The sequence below is a fragment of the Schistocerca cancellata genome, chromosome 1, assembly GCF_023864275.1.
Source record: "Schistocerca cancellata isolate TAMUIC-IGC-003103 chromosome 1, iqSchCanc2.1, whole genome shotgun sequence".
Classification (NCBI taxonomy): domain Eukaryota; kingdom Metazoa; phylum Arthropoda; class Insecta; order Orthoptera; family Acrididae; genus Schistocerca; species Schistocerca cancellata.
Genome location: NC_064626.1, coordinates 672,579,457 through 672,596,887, shown reverse-complemented (window position 1 = coordinate 672,596,887; position 17,431 = coordinate 672,579,457). Strand labels below are relative to the sequence as shown.

Sequence of the window (17,431 nt, the reverse complement as noted above, 5' to 3'; positions counted from 1 at the left end):
TGTTTTTGTTTGTGTCGGAAAGTAAACCAATTTTGTGACATATTAAAAGTTCCTAATCAGGGGCAAATTATTTAGTTTAACCTGAGTGCTTTGGTAGTTAGGTTCTTGAATCTCTGTGTAATAATCTAATTTATTAGATACAGTTCCTATGTTTTTGTCAGTGCCTACAGTAGAGTTCTGCAGCATGTGCCGATAGTCCATTTATCTGGGTAGTTTAGTTTTCCACAGTATTTAGTATGGATAGGAACTGTGATCATTGTGTGTGGGTGTGAGCCGAGTTGGTAACACTTTGCTCCTAACTACAGGCTGTGATGGCTTTGGTTACACAGCTTGAAGCTGCAGTGGATGGGCACCACTGTTGTGGGCCAGCCATGGGGAACCAACAGACGTCCAGCATGTCGGAGTCCTCCGATTGCTCCTCACTACTGGCCAGCTCACTTAATGCTCGCACTGAGGTTGACCCCGCATCTGTGGTCAAGTGGGATGTTGTTCTGGTGCGGAGCAGGCAGCGAAAGACTTCCCAGGGGACTGCCGTAAGGCCTCCCCAGTTAGTTTGACAAACAGGTTCCAGGTGCTGTCTGTGGCTGACACTGTCGCTGAGCCAGATGCTGTCACCTGTCCTGTTTGAGAGGAAACTACTCAGCCTGCAAGATCCGGACAATCACAGAGGGTGAGATTATTGATAGTTGGGAGCTCCAACGTAAGGTGCGTTATGGGACCCCTTAAGGACATGGCTGCCAAGAATGGTAAGAAAACCAATGTGGACTCCATGTGCATACTGGGAGGAGACATTCCAGATGTTGAATGGGTCCTCCTTGATGCCATGAAGAGCACAGGGTGCATCCAACTGCAGGTGGTGGCTCACGCCGGTACCAATGATGTGTGTCACTTTGGATCTGAGAGACAATGGTATGTCGACAATAATGTTCCTGAAATCAACTGGCATGGCCAGAGTCCCAATCTGAACCCAGTCAGACACGTTTGAGGTAACTTTGAATGGCAGCTTTTCTCCATATCCCACTGTCCAACATCACTACCTTCTCTGATCTTGGCTCTTGAGAAAGAATGAGCTGCTATTCTTCCACAGACATTCAGACACCCCAGCAGAGTTGGAGCCATCATAAAGAAAAATGGTGGAGCGACCATTTTTATATCTACTAATAGGTGTCCAAATACTTTTAATCAGATATCATATCTTGACTAGAGCCTAGCTTTTGGTATGCTGTCAGGAAAGCTGATTAACTGGCATGGGTTGAGTACTACGGGAACAGTTTCTGCTGAGGTTTTAATTGCTGATGTGCTGTTACAGGTTGGTGGCAGATGTGCTGAACTGCCTGCAGGGCGTGCTCATCTTCCTGTTAGTGGTGGTGTTCCGGCGACGCGTACGGCGTCTTCTGCTGGCCCACTGCCCTGCTGCCCAGCGTTGCTTCGGCATCCAACCCAGCCCACTGTCCCAGGCAGAGTTACCCTTGGAGGATGAGGAGGACTGCGACGACACTGATGTTGCCTCTGATGATGCCAATGAATTCAAAGCTGCCCACGTCCGCACCAACGGTCACAGCAAGTGATGCTCTAGTTAGGTCCCAATGGAATTTAGCAAGGATGCGCGGCTGTTACAAGAATTATTGGAGACCTGTACGACCTACACATTCGGTTTATGAGAGAACGTGGGGGGCAAAGTGAGCTTCTACACAACACTCTGGTACCTGCTGGTCGTCTGTCATCACTGAATCTCTGTAAAACTCTCATGACTGGTGCTGTGTCACTGCCTATTTCTTTATCAGAGACAAGAATGGCATGAAATTTGTGTATTGAACTATTGCAACAAGTTGCTTTCATCCTTCCTGAGAATAATCTGAGTGCTAAGAGTATTTGTGCAAATATATCTGGCGGTAGGAATTTTGCCTTCTTAATGATGCAGGTGTGATTAATTTATTCATACAAGTTCTGTAAATGCTGCTTCAAAGAACTTAAATGAATGTGTAATGAGTCACAGGATATATCAACAGATGGCAGCAGCCACTGCAGGCTGCTTCTGTAAAATATACTAACAAAGAATATGGCTATTGCTAATATCCAATGGGGTATGTTGCTGCCACACAAAATTTATAACAAAAATCCAGACCTTTAAAGTGTTGTGCACAAGCAATACAAAAATATTCCAAGTATTTTATGTACAGCTTATAGTAATCCTCTCATTTTACACCAATTGTGCATGTCATCACAATAAAAATTTAATTTGAAAGATTTATTCCTGGTATGTAGTGACAATTCAAAGCCTTTAACATGAATGATATGTTGCAGTAAATTTTAATGATCATCCACATATGCAGCCATGCAATTTACTTAGCCTTTATAGGAAATAAATATTCCTATGGGACTAATTTTGTATTGGAATGTGGATTTGGTGAGTTTTGCAATGAATCTGAGGGAAGTTGAGGTGTCTTGTATTCCTTCAACACACTGCTAATGTAGTATAAATATGTCATTGATGTTATGGTTTTCTCTGTACGCACAGATCAACTGAAAATCTGGTAATTAGTGATTTTACTTTGTATCAAAGATGAGTTAACTGTTACTTAATCTGTTTTTTGGGCCTTTCAAAATTAAATATGCATCTTATTTATCTATTTATGTGTTTTGGGTAAAGTTTAAAAAGTGACAGCAGCATATTTTTACAAATTAAAAATCAAATAACACTTCTGGTCCAATTGGTATTACCAGATGGTTTGTCTGTACCAGTACATCTTTTTTTTTTTCTTTTTACATAATATGAAACATCATTTGTCAGAGGCTGACCAATGTGTTTTACCTTTAGTTAAAAATAGCACTTAAGTTGAAAAGTATCCAAAGTGAAAAGGTCGTCACTGAAGACACAAAAGTATTAACTTCCCATAACATGTCTCTCAAAGGGATTTTTTAGCCTCTTAAAAATTACACATTGTGAAACAAGTCAACATGTAAAAAGTTTTAAATATATTTTATACACAAAGCTGAACAATTCTGCATTTTTGTGTTCAGAGGTACTCAAGCTGCAGATAGCACCAGCTTGATGCAGTTTTGCTGATAAGGTCAGGATGTACACAGTGTACAAGAAAAAAAAGCATCAAATCTGGACAACCTGTAGCAAATAACAGAATTTAAAGTACAAAGCAACTAGGGATTATTTTGTTGGGCAGTTTCCTGTTGTGTGTGACACATGTGAACACTGCATATGGAAAATATATTATGTACCACAGAATGGAAAAGAAAGAACACCATGCAGAGGAAAAAACATTGTTGAGTATAACATTTATTGAATAGTATAAAGAGGAAAATAACATATAAATACTGAGTCTCATTCATTAAATTACTTATTGATGCAACCATATTCTGCCACACAAACACTGCAGTGTTGTGTAGTTCCACTGATAGCTTTTACAGAGAATATAATGAAATTTACATGAGGGATCTAAAATATGTCTTTAGAATAAGAGTCTCACGATATACAGCTGAAGCATAGGAATGCAGTTAGTCAGTTTATATTGTCAGTAACCATTGCATTTTCTTAATGATTGTTTATTAATTTCCAGTCAGTCATCTTAATTGATGCATTTAAGACATTAAGATTCACACAAAGGAAAAGTAAAGGCATGTCAACTGTTGTGTTTATAAAGAACATCTCCCTTAATTTGCTTGCACAATTGTGAAAAGTGGCTGGGTGTAACTAATTCTTACCAAAACAGACAATTTGAGCTTACAGCTTGTTAAATTCTATTAGCAAGGACAGTACTAAATGTAACTGTGTAAATATATGGTACTCAGATTTTAAGTGGCTGATTATTTCCCTGGCTGTGTATTAAAAGTGAAGTCTTTCTTATGATTATGTCCAAAAAGGGCTAAATAAACGTAAACTTGATTCGGATGACTGTGGGATCACTCCAATTGATAAGCAGGTAGTCAACCAATATGTTATGCCAGTGACACACAACATTCAACATACAGCAGATGTATAAAATGTTCACAGTCATCATCTGCTGAATGTATGGTACAACCTCTTGAGATTACATGCAGATAAATGCATCTACATATGTAGATTTATATATACCGTGTAAAATAATATTGTAACATAAATACTCACATATGAACATGTATTTCAAAAATAAAACTTTAATTTTCATTGTTGAGCTTCTCTTTCTCTGTCATCAATAGTTCTTATAAAATTTATCAACAGTTTACTCATAACAATTTCTTTTTAGCATCCACCATGAGATGTAAACATTTAAAACAGTATCATTTTGCTACACTCCTTACTTTATCACTACCGACACTCCAGCTAAGTGTGGCAACATTGCACTCTTCAGATATTTAGAAGCCCCTTTAGATAATAATAGTTCACCAGTCAAGTCAGAAGTCGATAACCTTAATAGTTGCTGTGATATATAAATTTACTTTAAAACTCAAAATTTTCAGTCTTTAATAAGGAATTACTTCATGGAGCATTTGTATGACAAAGTATACACATCACAAAAAGAAAACAACCAGACAAACATCTTATTTCCCAAATAGTAAAAACTTATGGCATATACCATCAGAAATGTGTCAGATTTTTAAAAAAATTTTATATATATATATTTTTTATTAACAGTAAACAGCTATTATGGTGCCTGAGTGTGATGGAATGATTTAACAGTGTACATGAAGAAGATCTCCTGAAGTTGTAAGTAATTAAGTATGTATGAGCATGTATATAATGTCTTGCAATCACAAGATGGATAGTGATCACTGCGTGAAAGGCGTTTTGTAAAACAGACATCGTTTATATTGATGAAAAAATATCAACAAGACAAGGAAAAGACGGATTGCTACTTACTGAAAAGATAACACATTAAGTTGCAGACAGACAAAATTAAAAGACACTTACACATTAGCATTTTTGTGTTCAGAGGTACTCAAACTGCAGATAGCACCATCTTGATGCATCAGATAAAAAGAAAAACTCTCACCTTTCATTCACACAAGCAAGCACACCTCAAGCACACAAGACTGCCAACTCCAGCAGCTCGGACCAGACTGTATCTTTCATATGGAATGGAAGCAGCAATCTAAAGGGGTCATTGAAAGGGAAGAATAGCGGTGTATGGACTAGGCTGCTAACAGGCACTGTGTCGGAAGGCTGTGGTGCAGGGAGGTGGGGAAAATGGAGCAAAAAAATAGAGGAGTATGGAAAGGTAGGTGGGTGCATTGGCAGAGGGTGGGAGACAGAGTAGCGAGGAGGTGACAGGACAAAGGGATGGAAACTGTTGGCTGGTGGGTGTGGGCCAGTATGTTAGGATAGATACAGGTGGGACAATCTCATGAGTAGAGAATGTGTTGTGGGGGTGACTTCCATACTCTCGGTTCAAGGAAAGCTAATGGTGGAGGGGAGAATCCAGATGGCTTGGGTAGTGAAGCAACCATTGAAATGAAGCATGTTGCATTCAGCTGCATATTGTGCCATGGGGTGGTCTACTTTGCTCTTAGCCACAGTTTGGTTGTGGCTGTTCATCCTGGTGGACAGCTGGTTGGTAGACATACCAATATAAAAAGCTGTGCAATGATTGCAGCAGAGCTGGTATATGACAAAGATATTTTCACAGGTGGCCTGGCCTCTAATGTTGTAGGATAAGCCTGTCAAAGGACTGGAATAGAAAGTGCTGGTTGGATGGATTTGACAGGTCTTGCTCCTGGGTCTTCCATGGGTTTATGATCCTTGTGGCAAGGTGTTGGGATTGGGAGTGGCTTAGAGATGGACTAGGTTGTTGTGGAGGTTGGGCGGGTGATGGAACACCATGTTTCTCAGGTAAGATGTCCCTCCTTTCAGGGCATCATGACACGCAATCAAAGCCCTGACAAAGTATGTAGTTCAGTTGTTCCAGCCAGTGACGAGGAAGAAACACCTCTCTAGATGGTTCTTGGGGGGCGGTGAGAGAATTTTGGGTGCGAGGAGAAGTAGCACGGAAGATCCATTTGCTGACAAGGTCTGGTGGTAGTGCCTGTCTTTAAAGGCATTGGTGAGACCCTCAGCATACTGCATAGGTAATGGGTTAGGAGTCTGAAGGCCTACTAGTGTAAGGTAACACGGGATAATATGGAACTCTTTCAAGTAATTTAAAATTTAAAGCACAGCAGCAGAGATAATATGCTGGGCAAAATAGACCGGAAAATACTTGTTTTGTGTTTTGATGGGCGTTGTAGTTCCGTTGCATAGTGTTTTGGTTTTCTTTTAATTGCAAGGAATTATATAAGTGTGGTGATAATTTGTAAAATTGTATAATGTATTTAGATTTAAGTATTTATATATTATAAAATATTGTAAACGAATTGTGGCCATGTTTAGCGATTATTTTGACTACTGTGGTGTCATGTGACCCGACTCAGGACTGTGGATATGAGTGGGAAAAATGGGGTCTTTTGTCGTTGGCCGTTGTGGTGGCGAGTTTGGAGCGGCAAAGTGATGTGAGTGCAAGCATGGACGCCAGGGTACGCGAAGGAACAAAGTGAAAGTGTGTGGGTGTGAGACAAACAGTGTACGAATTGCACCGATTATTATTTGTGAAGTTAAAAATGCATGGCCACAACGTTAAAGTGTTCCTTTTGAATAAATAAGTTTCAATCTGAACGTGTATAGTTCAATTCACTGCTCTTCAAAAGCCAGCCAATATCTGACTCAATAATAGTGGCGCAAATGCAACCATTTACTACCAACCCCCTTTACAGATGAGCCACATGAAAAAATAGGTAGTAAACGAGCCCGAGTTCAGTTGCAATTGGGGGCTCGTCCGGGATGATGTGCTCTGGAAACCACCTGAGCAGCACCTTCGTCTTGCCGTCGAGCTCCACCCGCCGCGCCAGCACCTTGCTCTGAAGGAAAACAACATTTCCATGAGTTATCTTCTCAGTTACATTCAGAAGCCGATGCTGTAGACCCTCCATGATTCCAGAGTAAAAATAGCTGCCAGGGGTCTACGCAACATGTTCTCGCTCCTGATTGATTTTGCTGTGTGTCCATGCCGCCGATTACGATTCATTGCATAGCTGTGCTGCGGAGCTCACTGCAGACGTCGCGTCACACGAGGATATAAAAGATAAGTACAGCCAGCAGCTACATTGTAAAATTGTGCCTATTCATTAGTCATGGCCAATGAGACGCATGAATCTCAAAGTGAAGGCGAATCAATGGATGTTAGGAGTAACTGTAGTAGCCCTAGTATGCCAAAAGAAATAGGCTGGATACCAGGAAGTGACCTGAGTACATTTTTTGTAAAACTTACTAGTAAATTAGGAGAAATAGACTCAAAAATAGGGAATATAAAAACTGCAATAGTTGGAGAAATGGATTAGAAAACAGGGGAGATGGAATTAAGGCTTAGTGATAAAATAAAGACAGTGAGTGAAAAATTTGATCAGCTAGATCTGATTCACTCAAATTACAGATAAAGTCAAAAACACTGTTAAAATTGTTGAGGGAATTATTGAGAGAGTTGATGAGGTTGAAAGAGGGCTAGTAGCCATGGTGGACACTGTGCAAAGTAATCTTGTGGGGCAGATTCAAGTACAGGAACAGAAATGCACATTATTTCAAAAACAAACAGAGGCAGATATTGAATCCATTAAGATAGGAGTGCTGCATTGCCATAAGGGAATTACTGACAATAAGAAGGGATTAGAAGGGGAAATAAATGTCTTGAGGGAAACAGTTAACACTGTAGCAGCTGGGTATGGAGATTTATTGTTGGGATATTCTCTGGGGCATGGATTTCAGTCAAAACCTTTTAGTGGGGAGAATAAATACCATGCAGTTGACTTGCTAGCTGCACATAAGGATAACTTTGTGACAGGGATGAGTGAGCAGGCAAAAATTAAATATGTTAAGAGGCAGTTGGAAGGGGGAGCTCAAACCTGGGTGAACCAAAATGATGATAAATTTTGTGATTTTAAAACCTTCGAAAACCTGTTCTTGAACAAATACTGGGGCCAGGCAAAACAATTAAGATTACAAAACGATTTTTTGAATGGACCCAGTTACAAGAGTGGAAAGGAAAGTATGAGAGAGTTCTGTGTTAGAGAACTGAATACATTAAATCATCTGGATAGGCCACTGGGTGTATTAACAGAAATATCTACACTAAAGAGAAGATTACCAGAGCATTTGCAATGGGATTTGATTCACAGTGCAACAGATTCAGTGGAAGAATTTCTTAATTTTGTGGATAATATGGACAGGGCATTGTGTTACAGACCTAAATACATGGAACATAGGGAGAGTGGAAGGTATCATGAAAGGGGAAACAGTATTAATTATGAATACAGTAATAACCATAACAGGTGGAGAGAAGATAGAAGTGATCAGGATAGAGATTGGAGAAGCAGTTCACAAAGGTATAACAGAAATTTTGGGGGGAGGAGAGACAATTTTGATCAGATGAGGAGTGATAGAGAAGGAATGAGAATAGGAATTCCAGATGCAAATGGACAGGGTAGGCAATCAAAAAACTAATTGATGCCTCACTTAAGGTCCGCAGGGGGGCTGGTAATTATGTGAGCAGGGCCGGACAAGGACATGAGATGAGTAATAAAGTCAGCAAGGAAAATAGGGAAATTGGGATATGTCATATGGATGCTGTCTTAGGAAATGAAAATCTATGGGGAGGTTTTAACAATTATAGAAATACAGATAAAAGGTATAAGAGGAAAAAAGGGAACAAGGCTAATATCAGCAAAGAACAGTGTGAGTTTAACATTGATGACATGTTTAAGAGGGAAGAGAAATTACAAGCAGAGGAGGACAATATTGGTTTGTGTGCAACGAAATTCATTGAAAGATCAGAGACAGAGGTAGTTTCATCAAAAGGGGGAACAGAAGTGGATGTGGAATTAAGGGGCAATGCTCACAGTAATAATGGGTGTGATGAATGGGTAGAGATGTCTATTGGAAATAGTATGGAGAATTGTGGAAAAGGTGAAGAAAGGGTTATTCAGTGTGATGTAAAGGCTAATACACTCCTGGAAATCGAAAAAAGAACACATTGACACCGGTGTGTCAGACCCACCATACTTGCTCCGGACACTGCGAGAGGGCTGTACAAGCAATGATCACACGCACGGCACAGCGGACACACTAGGAACCGCGGTGTTGGCCGTCGAATGGCGCTAGCTGCGCAGCATTTGTGCACCGCCGCCGTCAGTGTCAGCCAGTTTGCCGTGGCATACGGAGCTCCATCGCAGTCTTTAACACTGGTAGCATGCCGCGACAGCGTGGACGTGAACCGTATGTGCAGTTGACGGACTTTGAGCGAGGGCGTATAGTGGGCATGCGGGAGGCCGGGTGGACGTACCGCCGAATTGCTCAACACATGGGGCGTGAGGTCTCCACAGTACATCGATGTTGTCGCCAGTGGTCGGCGGAAGGTGCACGTGCCCGTCGACCTGGGACCGGACCGCAGCGACGCACGGATGCACGCCAAGACCGTAGGATCCTACGCAGTGCCGTAGGGGACCGCACCGCCACTTCCCAGCAAATTAGGGACACTGTTGCTCCTGGGGTATCGGCGAGGACCATTCGCAACCGTCTCCATGAAGCTGGGCTACGGTCCCGCACACCGTTAGGCCGTCTTCTGCTCATGCCCCAACATCGTGCAGCCCGCCTCCAGTGGTGTCGCGACAGGCGTGAATGGAGGGACGAATGGAGACGTGTTGTCTTCAGCGATGAGAGTCGCTTCTGCCTTGGTGCCAATGATGGTCGTATGCGTGTTTGGCGCCGTGCAGGTGAGCGCCACAATCAGGACTGCATACGACCGAGGCACACAGGGCCAACACCCGGCATCATGGTGTGGGGAGCGATCTCCTACACTGGCCGTACACCACTGGTGATCGTCGAGGGGACACTGAATAGTGCACGGTACATCCAAACCGTCATCGAACCCATCGTTCTACCATTCCTAGACCGGCAAGGGAACTTGCTGTTCCAACAGGACAATGCACGTCCGCATGTATCCCGTGCCACCCAACGTGCTCTAGAAGGTGTAAGTCAACTACCCTGGCCAGCAAGATCTCCGGATCTGTCCCCCATTGAGCATGTTTGGGACTGGATGAAGTGTCGTCTCACGCGGTCTGCACGTCCAGCACGAACGCTGGTCCAACTGAGGCGCCAGGTGGAAATGGCATGGCAAGCCGTTCCACAGGACTACATCCAGCATCTCTACGATCGTCTCCATGGGAGAATAGCAGCCTGCATTGCTGCGAAAGGTGGATATACACTGTACTATTGCCGACATTGTGCATGCTCTGTTGCCTGTGTCTATGTGCCTGTGGTTCTGTCAGTGTGATCATGTGATGTATCTGACCCCAGGAATGTGTCAATAAAGTTTCCCCTTCCTGGGACAATGAATTCACGGTGTTCTTATTTCAATTTCCAGGAGTGTATGATTGGTGTATTTGACAATGTGGAAAATGCTGGTAAATTACCTACTGATAAGGTTACTGTGCTTGTGGGTGCAGGTGTTAACTGTGGTAGTGATAATGACTTCAGTGTGGATATGGAAATGTGTAATGATATGGAGAATGTTGCTGTAGGTTGCCCAAAAGATAAAATTGAAACCTATGTTTTCTTAACTGATGATGCAAGCCTGAAAGATTTTAATTGTGGATGGTTAGGAAAGGAGGTGGCTGATTATGATTTGAGTGATTGGGTGTCCTATGCAAAATTACATAAAGCTTTGACACATGAAGAATGAGGTAAAATAAAATTTAAAATTGCCAGAAAATTGGAAGAATTAAGTGAAGAAGAGAATGTTGAGTTTGCTATTAAGAATCTGTTTGAAGGGGATACTGATGTATGTTTTGGAGAAAGACCTAAAGATATTTGCATTATGCAAGAGGAAAGCAGGAGTGAAGTAGAAAGAGATTTATTACAGGAATCAGGGCTGAACAGAGTAGAAATAGAGGTGATACAGCCAATAATTGATATCAATGTGGGAGGAGCTACAGATATAGCATTATTAGACTCTGGCTCAAGTTTATCTGCAATCTCTGAATCTTTCTTGCAGCAAATTAAAGGTTTAGGATTAATAGAATTAATAAAGGGTAAGAAAGTGAGATTCCCATGTATACTTGTCTAGTTAAAAAGGGGGGTTGAGATTTTATTAAAATTTCTAATGTATCTGTGACACCTGATGTTGATACTGGTGCGTGGGGGTAGGATTGTTGCTGGGACAGTCACATAGGGCAATCACTAAATATGCAAATTGTAGAGGCATATGGGAAATAATTAACTTGCTTATTATAAGATGTTCATGAGGGAAGTGAGGGAAACAACACTAGTGGCTAAGTGGATGCCTGTAAAAGTTTCTGACCTTGGTGAGTTGTTTGCCATTTATGATTGAATCTAGTTAGCCATGGAAATGGCATAAAAGAATGGGTTTCAAGTGGCCAAGTGGATGCCTGTAAAAGTTTATGACCTTGGTGAGTTGTTTGCTATTTATGATTGAATCTAGTTAGTCATGGAAATGGCATAAAAGAATGGGTTTCAAGATATTGCCAAATATTACGTGAAAATTTATATAGGAATTCATGGGGAAAAAAATTGAGCGTATTTATGTACAGTGATATAGGTGTATGGATGCTTAAAAAATATAAGAATCTGCATCTGGGAATAAATTCTCTTGGTGCAGGGGGTAGAAGTGTCGGAGCTCCTGATCTGGGAACATTTGAAGAGTGAAATAGAATATATTTAACTATGCCATGTTTGTGTTTGATTTGTGTGCATGTTTGTCATTTGTACAAACCTCAATAAGAACTGATCAGTGAACACAGGATGTTCCAGGGAGGGTTTGAATAGCCTGACTCCTGGGAAATGTGGGTCTGCATGTCTAAGCAAGATTTATGAGGATTTGATTAAATTTTGATAGGATGGCTTGGCTAATGAGAGGAAGCACAGTGCTGCTGGCTGACAAGTTTGGAAAGACTGTATTGCAATGCATAAACCTGTGAACACAAGGATCTGGCTACAACAACTTCATGCAACTTACAGAAACAACTGTGTAAAAAGTGGAAGTGTTAATGTGCAGTGAGTGTGCAACCTACATATAGACTAACATGGGCATTTATATAATATAAGTTTCTTTGCATTTTTCCTGCCCAATCGGACTCAATAGGAGACTATCTAATTGTATATTTGAGTTGGATACATTATTGGATTATGTTTGTATGTTTTCTGATGACACTACTTACACTGATTAACTCACCACGATAACACTGTTCTACATGTTTTGGTACCATTATAGTTCTAATTAAAATGTTTAATGTATAAAGTAATATGGGTTCACTCCATTTGGTGCTACTTCACGTTGCCATTACTAAGGTGATGTCTCCATGAAGTGGGGGTATGTAAGGTAACAGGGGATAATATGGAACTCTTTCAAGTAATTTAAAATTTAAAGCACAGCAGCAGAGATAATATGCTGGGCAAAATAGACCGGAAAATACTTGTTTTGTGTTTTTATGGGCGTTGTAGTTCCGTTGCATAGTGTTTTGGTTTTCTTTTAATTGCAAGGAATTATATAAGTGTGGTGATAATTTGTAAAATTGTATAATGTATTTAGATTTAAGTATTTATATATTATAAAATATTGTAAATGAATTGTGGCCATGTTTAGCGATTATTTTGACTACTGTGGTGTCATGTGACCCGACTCAGGACTGTGGATATGAGTGGGAAAAATGGGGTCTTTTGTCGTTGGCCGTTGTGGTGGCGAGTTTGGAGCGGCAAAGTGACGTGAGTGCAAGCATGGACGCCAGGGTACGCGAAGGAACAAAGTGAAAGTGTGTGGGTGTGAGACAAACAGTGTACGAATTGCACCGATTATTATTTGTGAAGTTAAAAATGCATGGCCACAACGTTAAAGTGTTCCTTTTGAATAAATAAGTTTCAATCTGAACGTGTATAGTTCAATTCACTGCTCTTCAAAAGCCAGCCAATATCTGACTCAATAATAGTGGCGCAAATGCAACCGTTTACTACCAACCCCCTTTACAGATGAGCCACATGAAAAAATAGGTAGTAAACGAGCCCGAGTTCAGTTGCAATTGGGGGCTCGTCCGGGATGATGTGCTCTGGAAACCACCTGAGCAGCACCTTCGTCTTGCCGTCGAGCTCCACCCGCCGCGCCAGCACCTTGCTCTGAAGGAAAACAACATTTCCATGAGTTATCTTCTCAGTTACATTCAGAAGCTGATGCTGTAGACCCTCCATGATTCCAGAGTAAAAATAGCTGCCAGGGGTCTACGCAACATGTTCTCGCTCCTGATTGAGTTTGCTGTGTGTCCATGCCGCCGATTACGATTCATTGCATAGCTGTGCTGCAGAGCTCACTGCAGACGTCGCGTCACACGAGGATATAAAAGATAAGTACAGCCAGCAGCTACATTGTAAAATTGTGCCTATTCATTAGTCATGGCCAATGAGACGCATGAATCTCAAAGTGAAGGCGAATCAATGGATGTTAGGAGTAACTGTAGTAGCCCTAGTATGCCAAAAGAAATAGGCTGGATACCAGGAAGTGACCTGAGTACATTTTTTGTAAAACTTACTAGTAAATTAGGAGAAATAGACTCAAAAATAGGGAATATAAAAACTGCAATAGTTGGAGAAATGGATTAGAAAACAGGGGAGATGGAATTAAGGCTTAGTGATAAAATAAAGACAGTGAGTGAAAAATTTGATCAGCTAGATCTCAGATTCACTCAAATTACAGATAAAGTCAAAAACACAGTTAAAATTGTTGAGGGAATTATTGAGAGAGTTGATGAGGTTGAAAGAGGGCTAGTAGCCAAGGTGGACACTGTGCAAAGTAATCTTGTGGGGCAGATTCAAGTACAGGAACAGAAATGCACATTATTTCAAAAACAAACAGAGGCAGACATTGAATCCATTAAGATAGGAGTGCTGCATTGCCATAAGGGAATTACTGACAATAAGAAGGGATTAGAAGGGGAAATAAATGTCTTGAGGGAAACAGTTAACACTGTAGCAGCTGGGTATGGAGATTTATTGTTGGGATATTCTCTGGGGCATGGATTTCAGTCAAAACCATTTAGTGGGGAGAATAAATACCATGCAGTTGACTTTCTAGCTGTACGTAAGGATAACTTTGTGACAGGGATGAGTGAGCAGGCAAAAATTAAATATGTTAAGAGGCAGTTTAAAACCTTCGAAAACCTGTTCTTGAACAAATACTGGGGCCAGGCAAAACAATTAAGATTACAAAACGATTTTTTGAATGGACCCAGTTACAAGAGTGGAAAGGAAAGTATGAGAGAGTTCTGTGTTAGAGAACTGAATACATTAAATCATCTGGATAGGCCACTGGGTGTATTAACAGAAATATCTACACTAAAGAGAAGATTACCAGAGCATTTGCAATGGGATTTGATTCACAGTGCAACAGATTCAGTGGAAGAATTTCTTAATTTTGTGGATAATATGGACAGGGCATTGTGTTACAGACCTAAATACATGGAACATAGGGAGAGTGGAAGGTATCATGAAAGGGGAAACAGTATTAATTATGAATACAGTAATAACCATAACAGGTGGAGAGAAGATAGAAGTGATCAGGATAGAGATTGGAGAAGCAGTTCACAAAGGTATAACAGAAATTTTGGGGGGAGGAGAGACAATTTTGATCAGATGAGGAGTGATAGAGAAGGAATGAGAATAGGAATTCCAGATGCAAATGGACAGGGTAGGCAATCAAAAAACTAATTGATGCCTCACTTAAGGTCCGCAGGGGGGCTGGTAATTATGTGAGCAGGGCCGGACAAGGACATGAGATGAGTAATAAAGTCAGCAAGGAAAATAGGGAAATTGGGATATGTCATATGGATGCTGTCTTAGGAAATGAAAATCTATGGGGAGGTTTTAACAATTATAGAAATACAGATAAAAGGTATAAGAGGAAAAAAGGGAACAAGGCTAATATCAGCAAAGAACAGTGTGAGTTTAACATTGATGACATGTTTAAGAGGGAAGAGAAATTACAAGCAGAGGAGGACAATATTGGTTTGTGTGCAACGAAATTCATTGAAAGATCAGAGACAGAGGTAGTTTCATCAAAAGGGGGAACAGAAGTGGATGTGGAATTAAGGGGCAATGCTCACAGTAATAATGGGTGTGATGAATGGGTAGAGATGTCTATTGGAAATAGTATGGAGAATTGTGGAAAAGGTGAAGAAAGGGTTATTCAGTGTGATGTAAAGGCTAATACACTCCTGGAAATCGAAAAAAGAACACATTGACACCGGTGTGTCAGACCCACCATACTTGCTCCGGACACTGCGAGAGGGCTGTACAAGCAATGATCACACGCACGGCACAGCGGACACACTAGGAACCGCGGTGTTGGCCGTCGAATGGCGCTAGCTGCGCAGCATTTGTGCACCGCCGCCGTCAGTGTCAGCCAGTTTGCCGTGGCATACGGAGCTCCATCGCAGTCTTTAACACTGGTAGCATGCCGCGACAGCGTGGACGTGAACCGTATGTGCAGTTGACGGACTTTGAGCGAGGGCGTATAGTGGGCATGCGGGAGGCCGGGTGGACGTACCGCCGAATTGCTCAACACATGGGGCGTGAGGTCTCCACAGTACATCGATGTTGTCGCCAGTGGTCGGCGGAAGGTGCACGTGCCCGTCGACCTGGGACCGGACCGCAGCGATGCACGGATGCACGCAGTGCCGTAGAGGACCGCACCGCCACTTCCCAGCAAATTAGGGACACTGTTGCTCCTGGGGTATCGGCGAGGACCATTCGCAACCGTCTCCATGAAGCTGGGCTACGGTCCCGCACACCGTTAGGCCGTCTTCCGCTCATGCCCCAACATCGTGCAGCCCGCCTCCAGTGGTGTCGCGACAGGCGTGAATGGAGGGACGAATGGAGACGTGTCGTCTTCAGCGATGAGAGTCGCTTCTGCCTTGGTGCCAATGATGGTCGTATGCGTGTTTGGCGCCGTGCAGGTGAGCGCCACAATCAGGACTGCATACGACCGAGGCACACAGGGCCAACACCCGGCATCATGGTGTGGGGAGCGATCTCCTACACTGGCCGTACACCACTGGTGATCGTCGAGGGGACACTGAATAGTGCACGGTACATCCAAACCGTCATCGAACCCATCGTTCTACCATTCCTAGACCGGCAAGGGAACTTGCTGTTCCAACAGGACAATGCACGTCCGCATGTATCCCGTGCCACCCAACGTGCTCTAGAAGGTGTAAGTCAACTACCCTGGCCAGCAAGATCTCCGGATCTGTCCCCCATTGAGCATGTTTGGGACTGGATGAAGTGTCGTCTCACGCGGTCTGCACGTCCAGCACGAACGCTGGTCCAACTGAGGCGCCAGGTGGAAATGGCATGGCAAGCCGTTCCACAGGACTACATCCAGCATCTCTACGATCGTCTCCATGGGAGAATAGCAGCCTGCATTGCTGCGAAAGGTGGATATACACTGTACTATTGCCGACATTGTGCATGCTCTGTTGCCTGTGTCTATGTGCCTGTGGTTCTGTCAGTGTGATCATGTGATGTATCTGACCCCAGGAATGTGTCAATAAAGTTTCCCCTTCCTGGGACAATGAATTCACGGTGTTCTTATTTCAATTTCCAGGAGTGTATGATTGGTGTATTTGACAATGTGGAAAATGCTGGTAAATTACCTACTGATAAGGTTACTGTGCTTGTGGGTGCAGGTGTTAACTGTGGTAGTGATAATGACTTCAGTGTGGATATGGAAATGTGTAATGATATGGAGAATGTTGCTGTAGGTTGCCCAAAAGATAAAATTGAAACCTATGTTTTCTTAACTGATGATGCAAGCCTGAAAGATTTTAATTGTGGATGGTTAGGAAAGGAGGTGGCTGATTATGATTTGAGTGATTGGGTGTCCTATGCAAAATTACATAAAGCTTTGACACCTGAAGAATGAGGTAAAATAAAATTTAAAATTGCCAGAAAATTGGAAGAATTAAGTGAAGAAGAGAATGTTGAGTTTGCTATTAAGAATCTGTTTGAAGGGGATACTGATGTATGTTTTGGAGAAAGACCTAAAGATATTTGCATTATGCAAGAGGAAAGCAGGTGTGAAGTAGAAAGAGATTTATTACAGGAATCAGGGCTGAACAGAGTAGAAATAGAGGTGATACAGCCAATAATTGATATCAATGTGGGAGGAGCTACAGATATAGTATTATTAGACTCTGGCTCAAGTTTATCTGCAATCTCTGAATCTTTCTTGCAGCAAATTAAAGGTTTAGGATTAATAGAATTAATAAAGGGTAAGAAAGTGAGATTCCCATGTATACTATTGTCTAGTTAAAAAGGGGGGTTGAGATTTTATTAAAATTTCTAATGTATCTGTGA

At 42.0% G+C, this 17,431-nt stretch overlaps 1 protein-coding gene across 1 annotated transcript in view; it reads left to right on the top strand.

The window, feature by feature from the left end:
- LOC126184003 (probable G-protein coupled receptor Mth-like 10) overlaps positions 1–4,136 on the top strand; it is a 248,635-nt gene extending 244,499 nt beyond the window's left edge. The window contains exon 7 of the mRNA XM_049926359.1: positions 1,310–4,136. Within this exon, the coding sequence (XP_049782316.1) occupies positions 1,310–1,568 (259 nt within the window). The 3' untranslated portion in view covers positions 1,569–4,136. The remainder of the gene's footprint in view (positions 1–1,309) is intronic.
- The last annotated feature ends 13,295 nt before the right edge of the window (positions 4,137–17,431 follow it).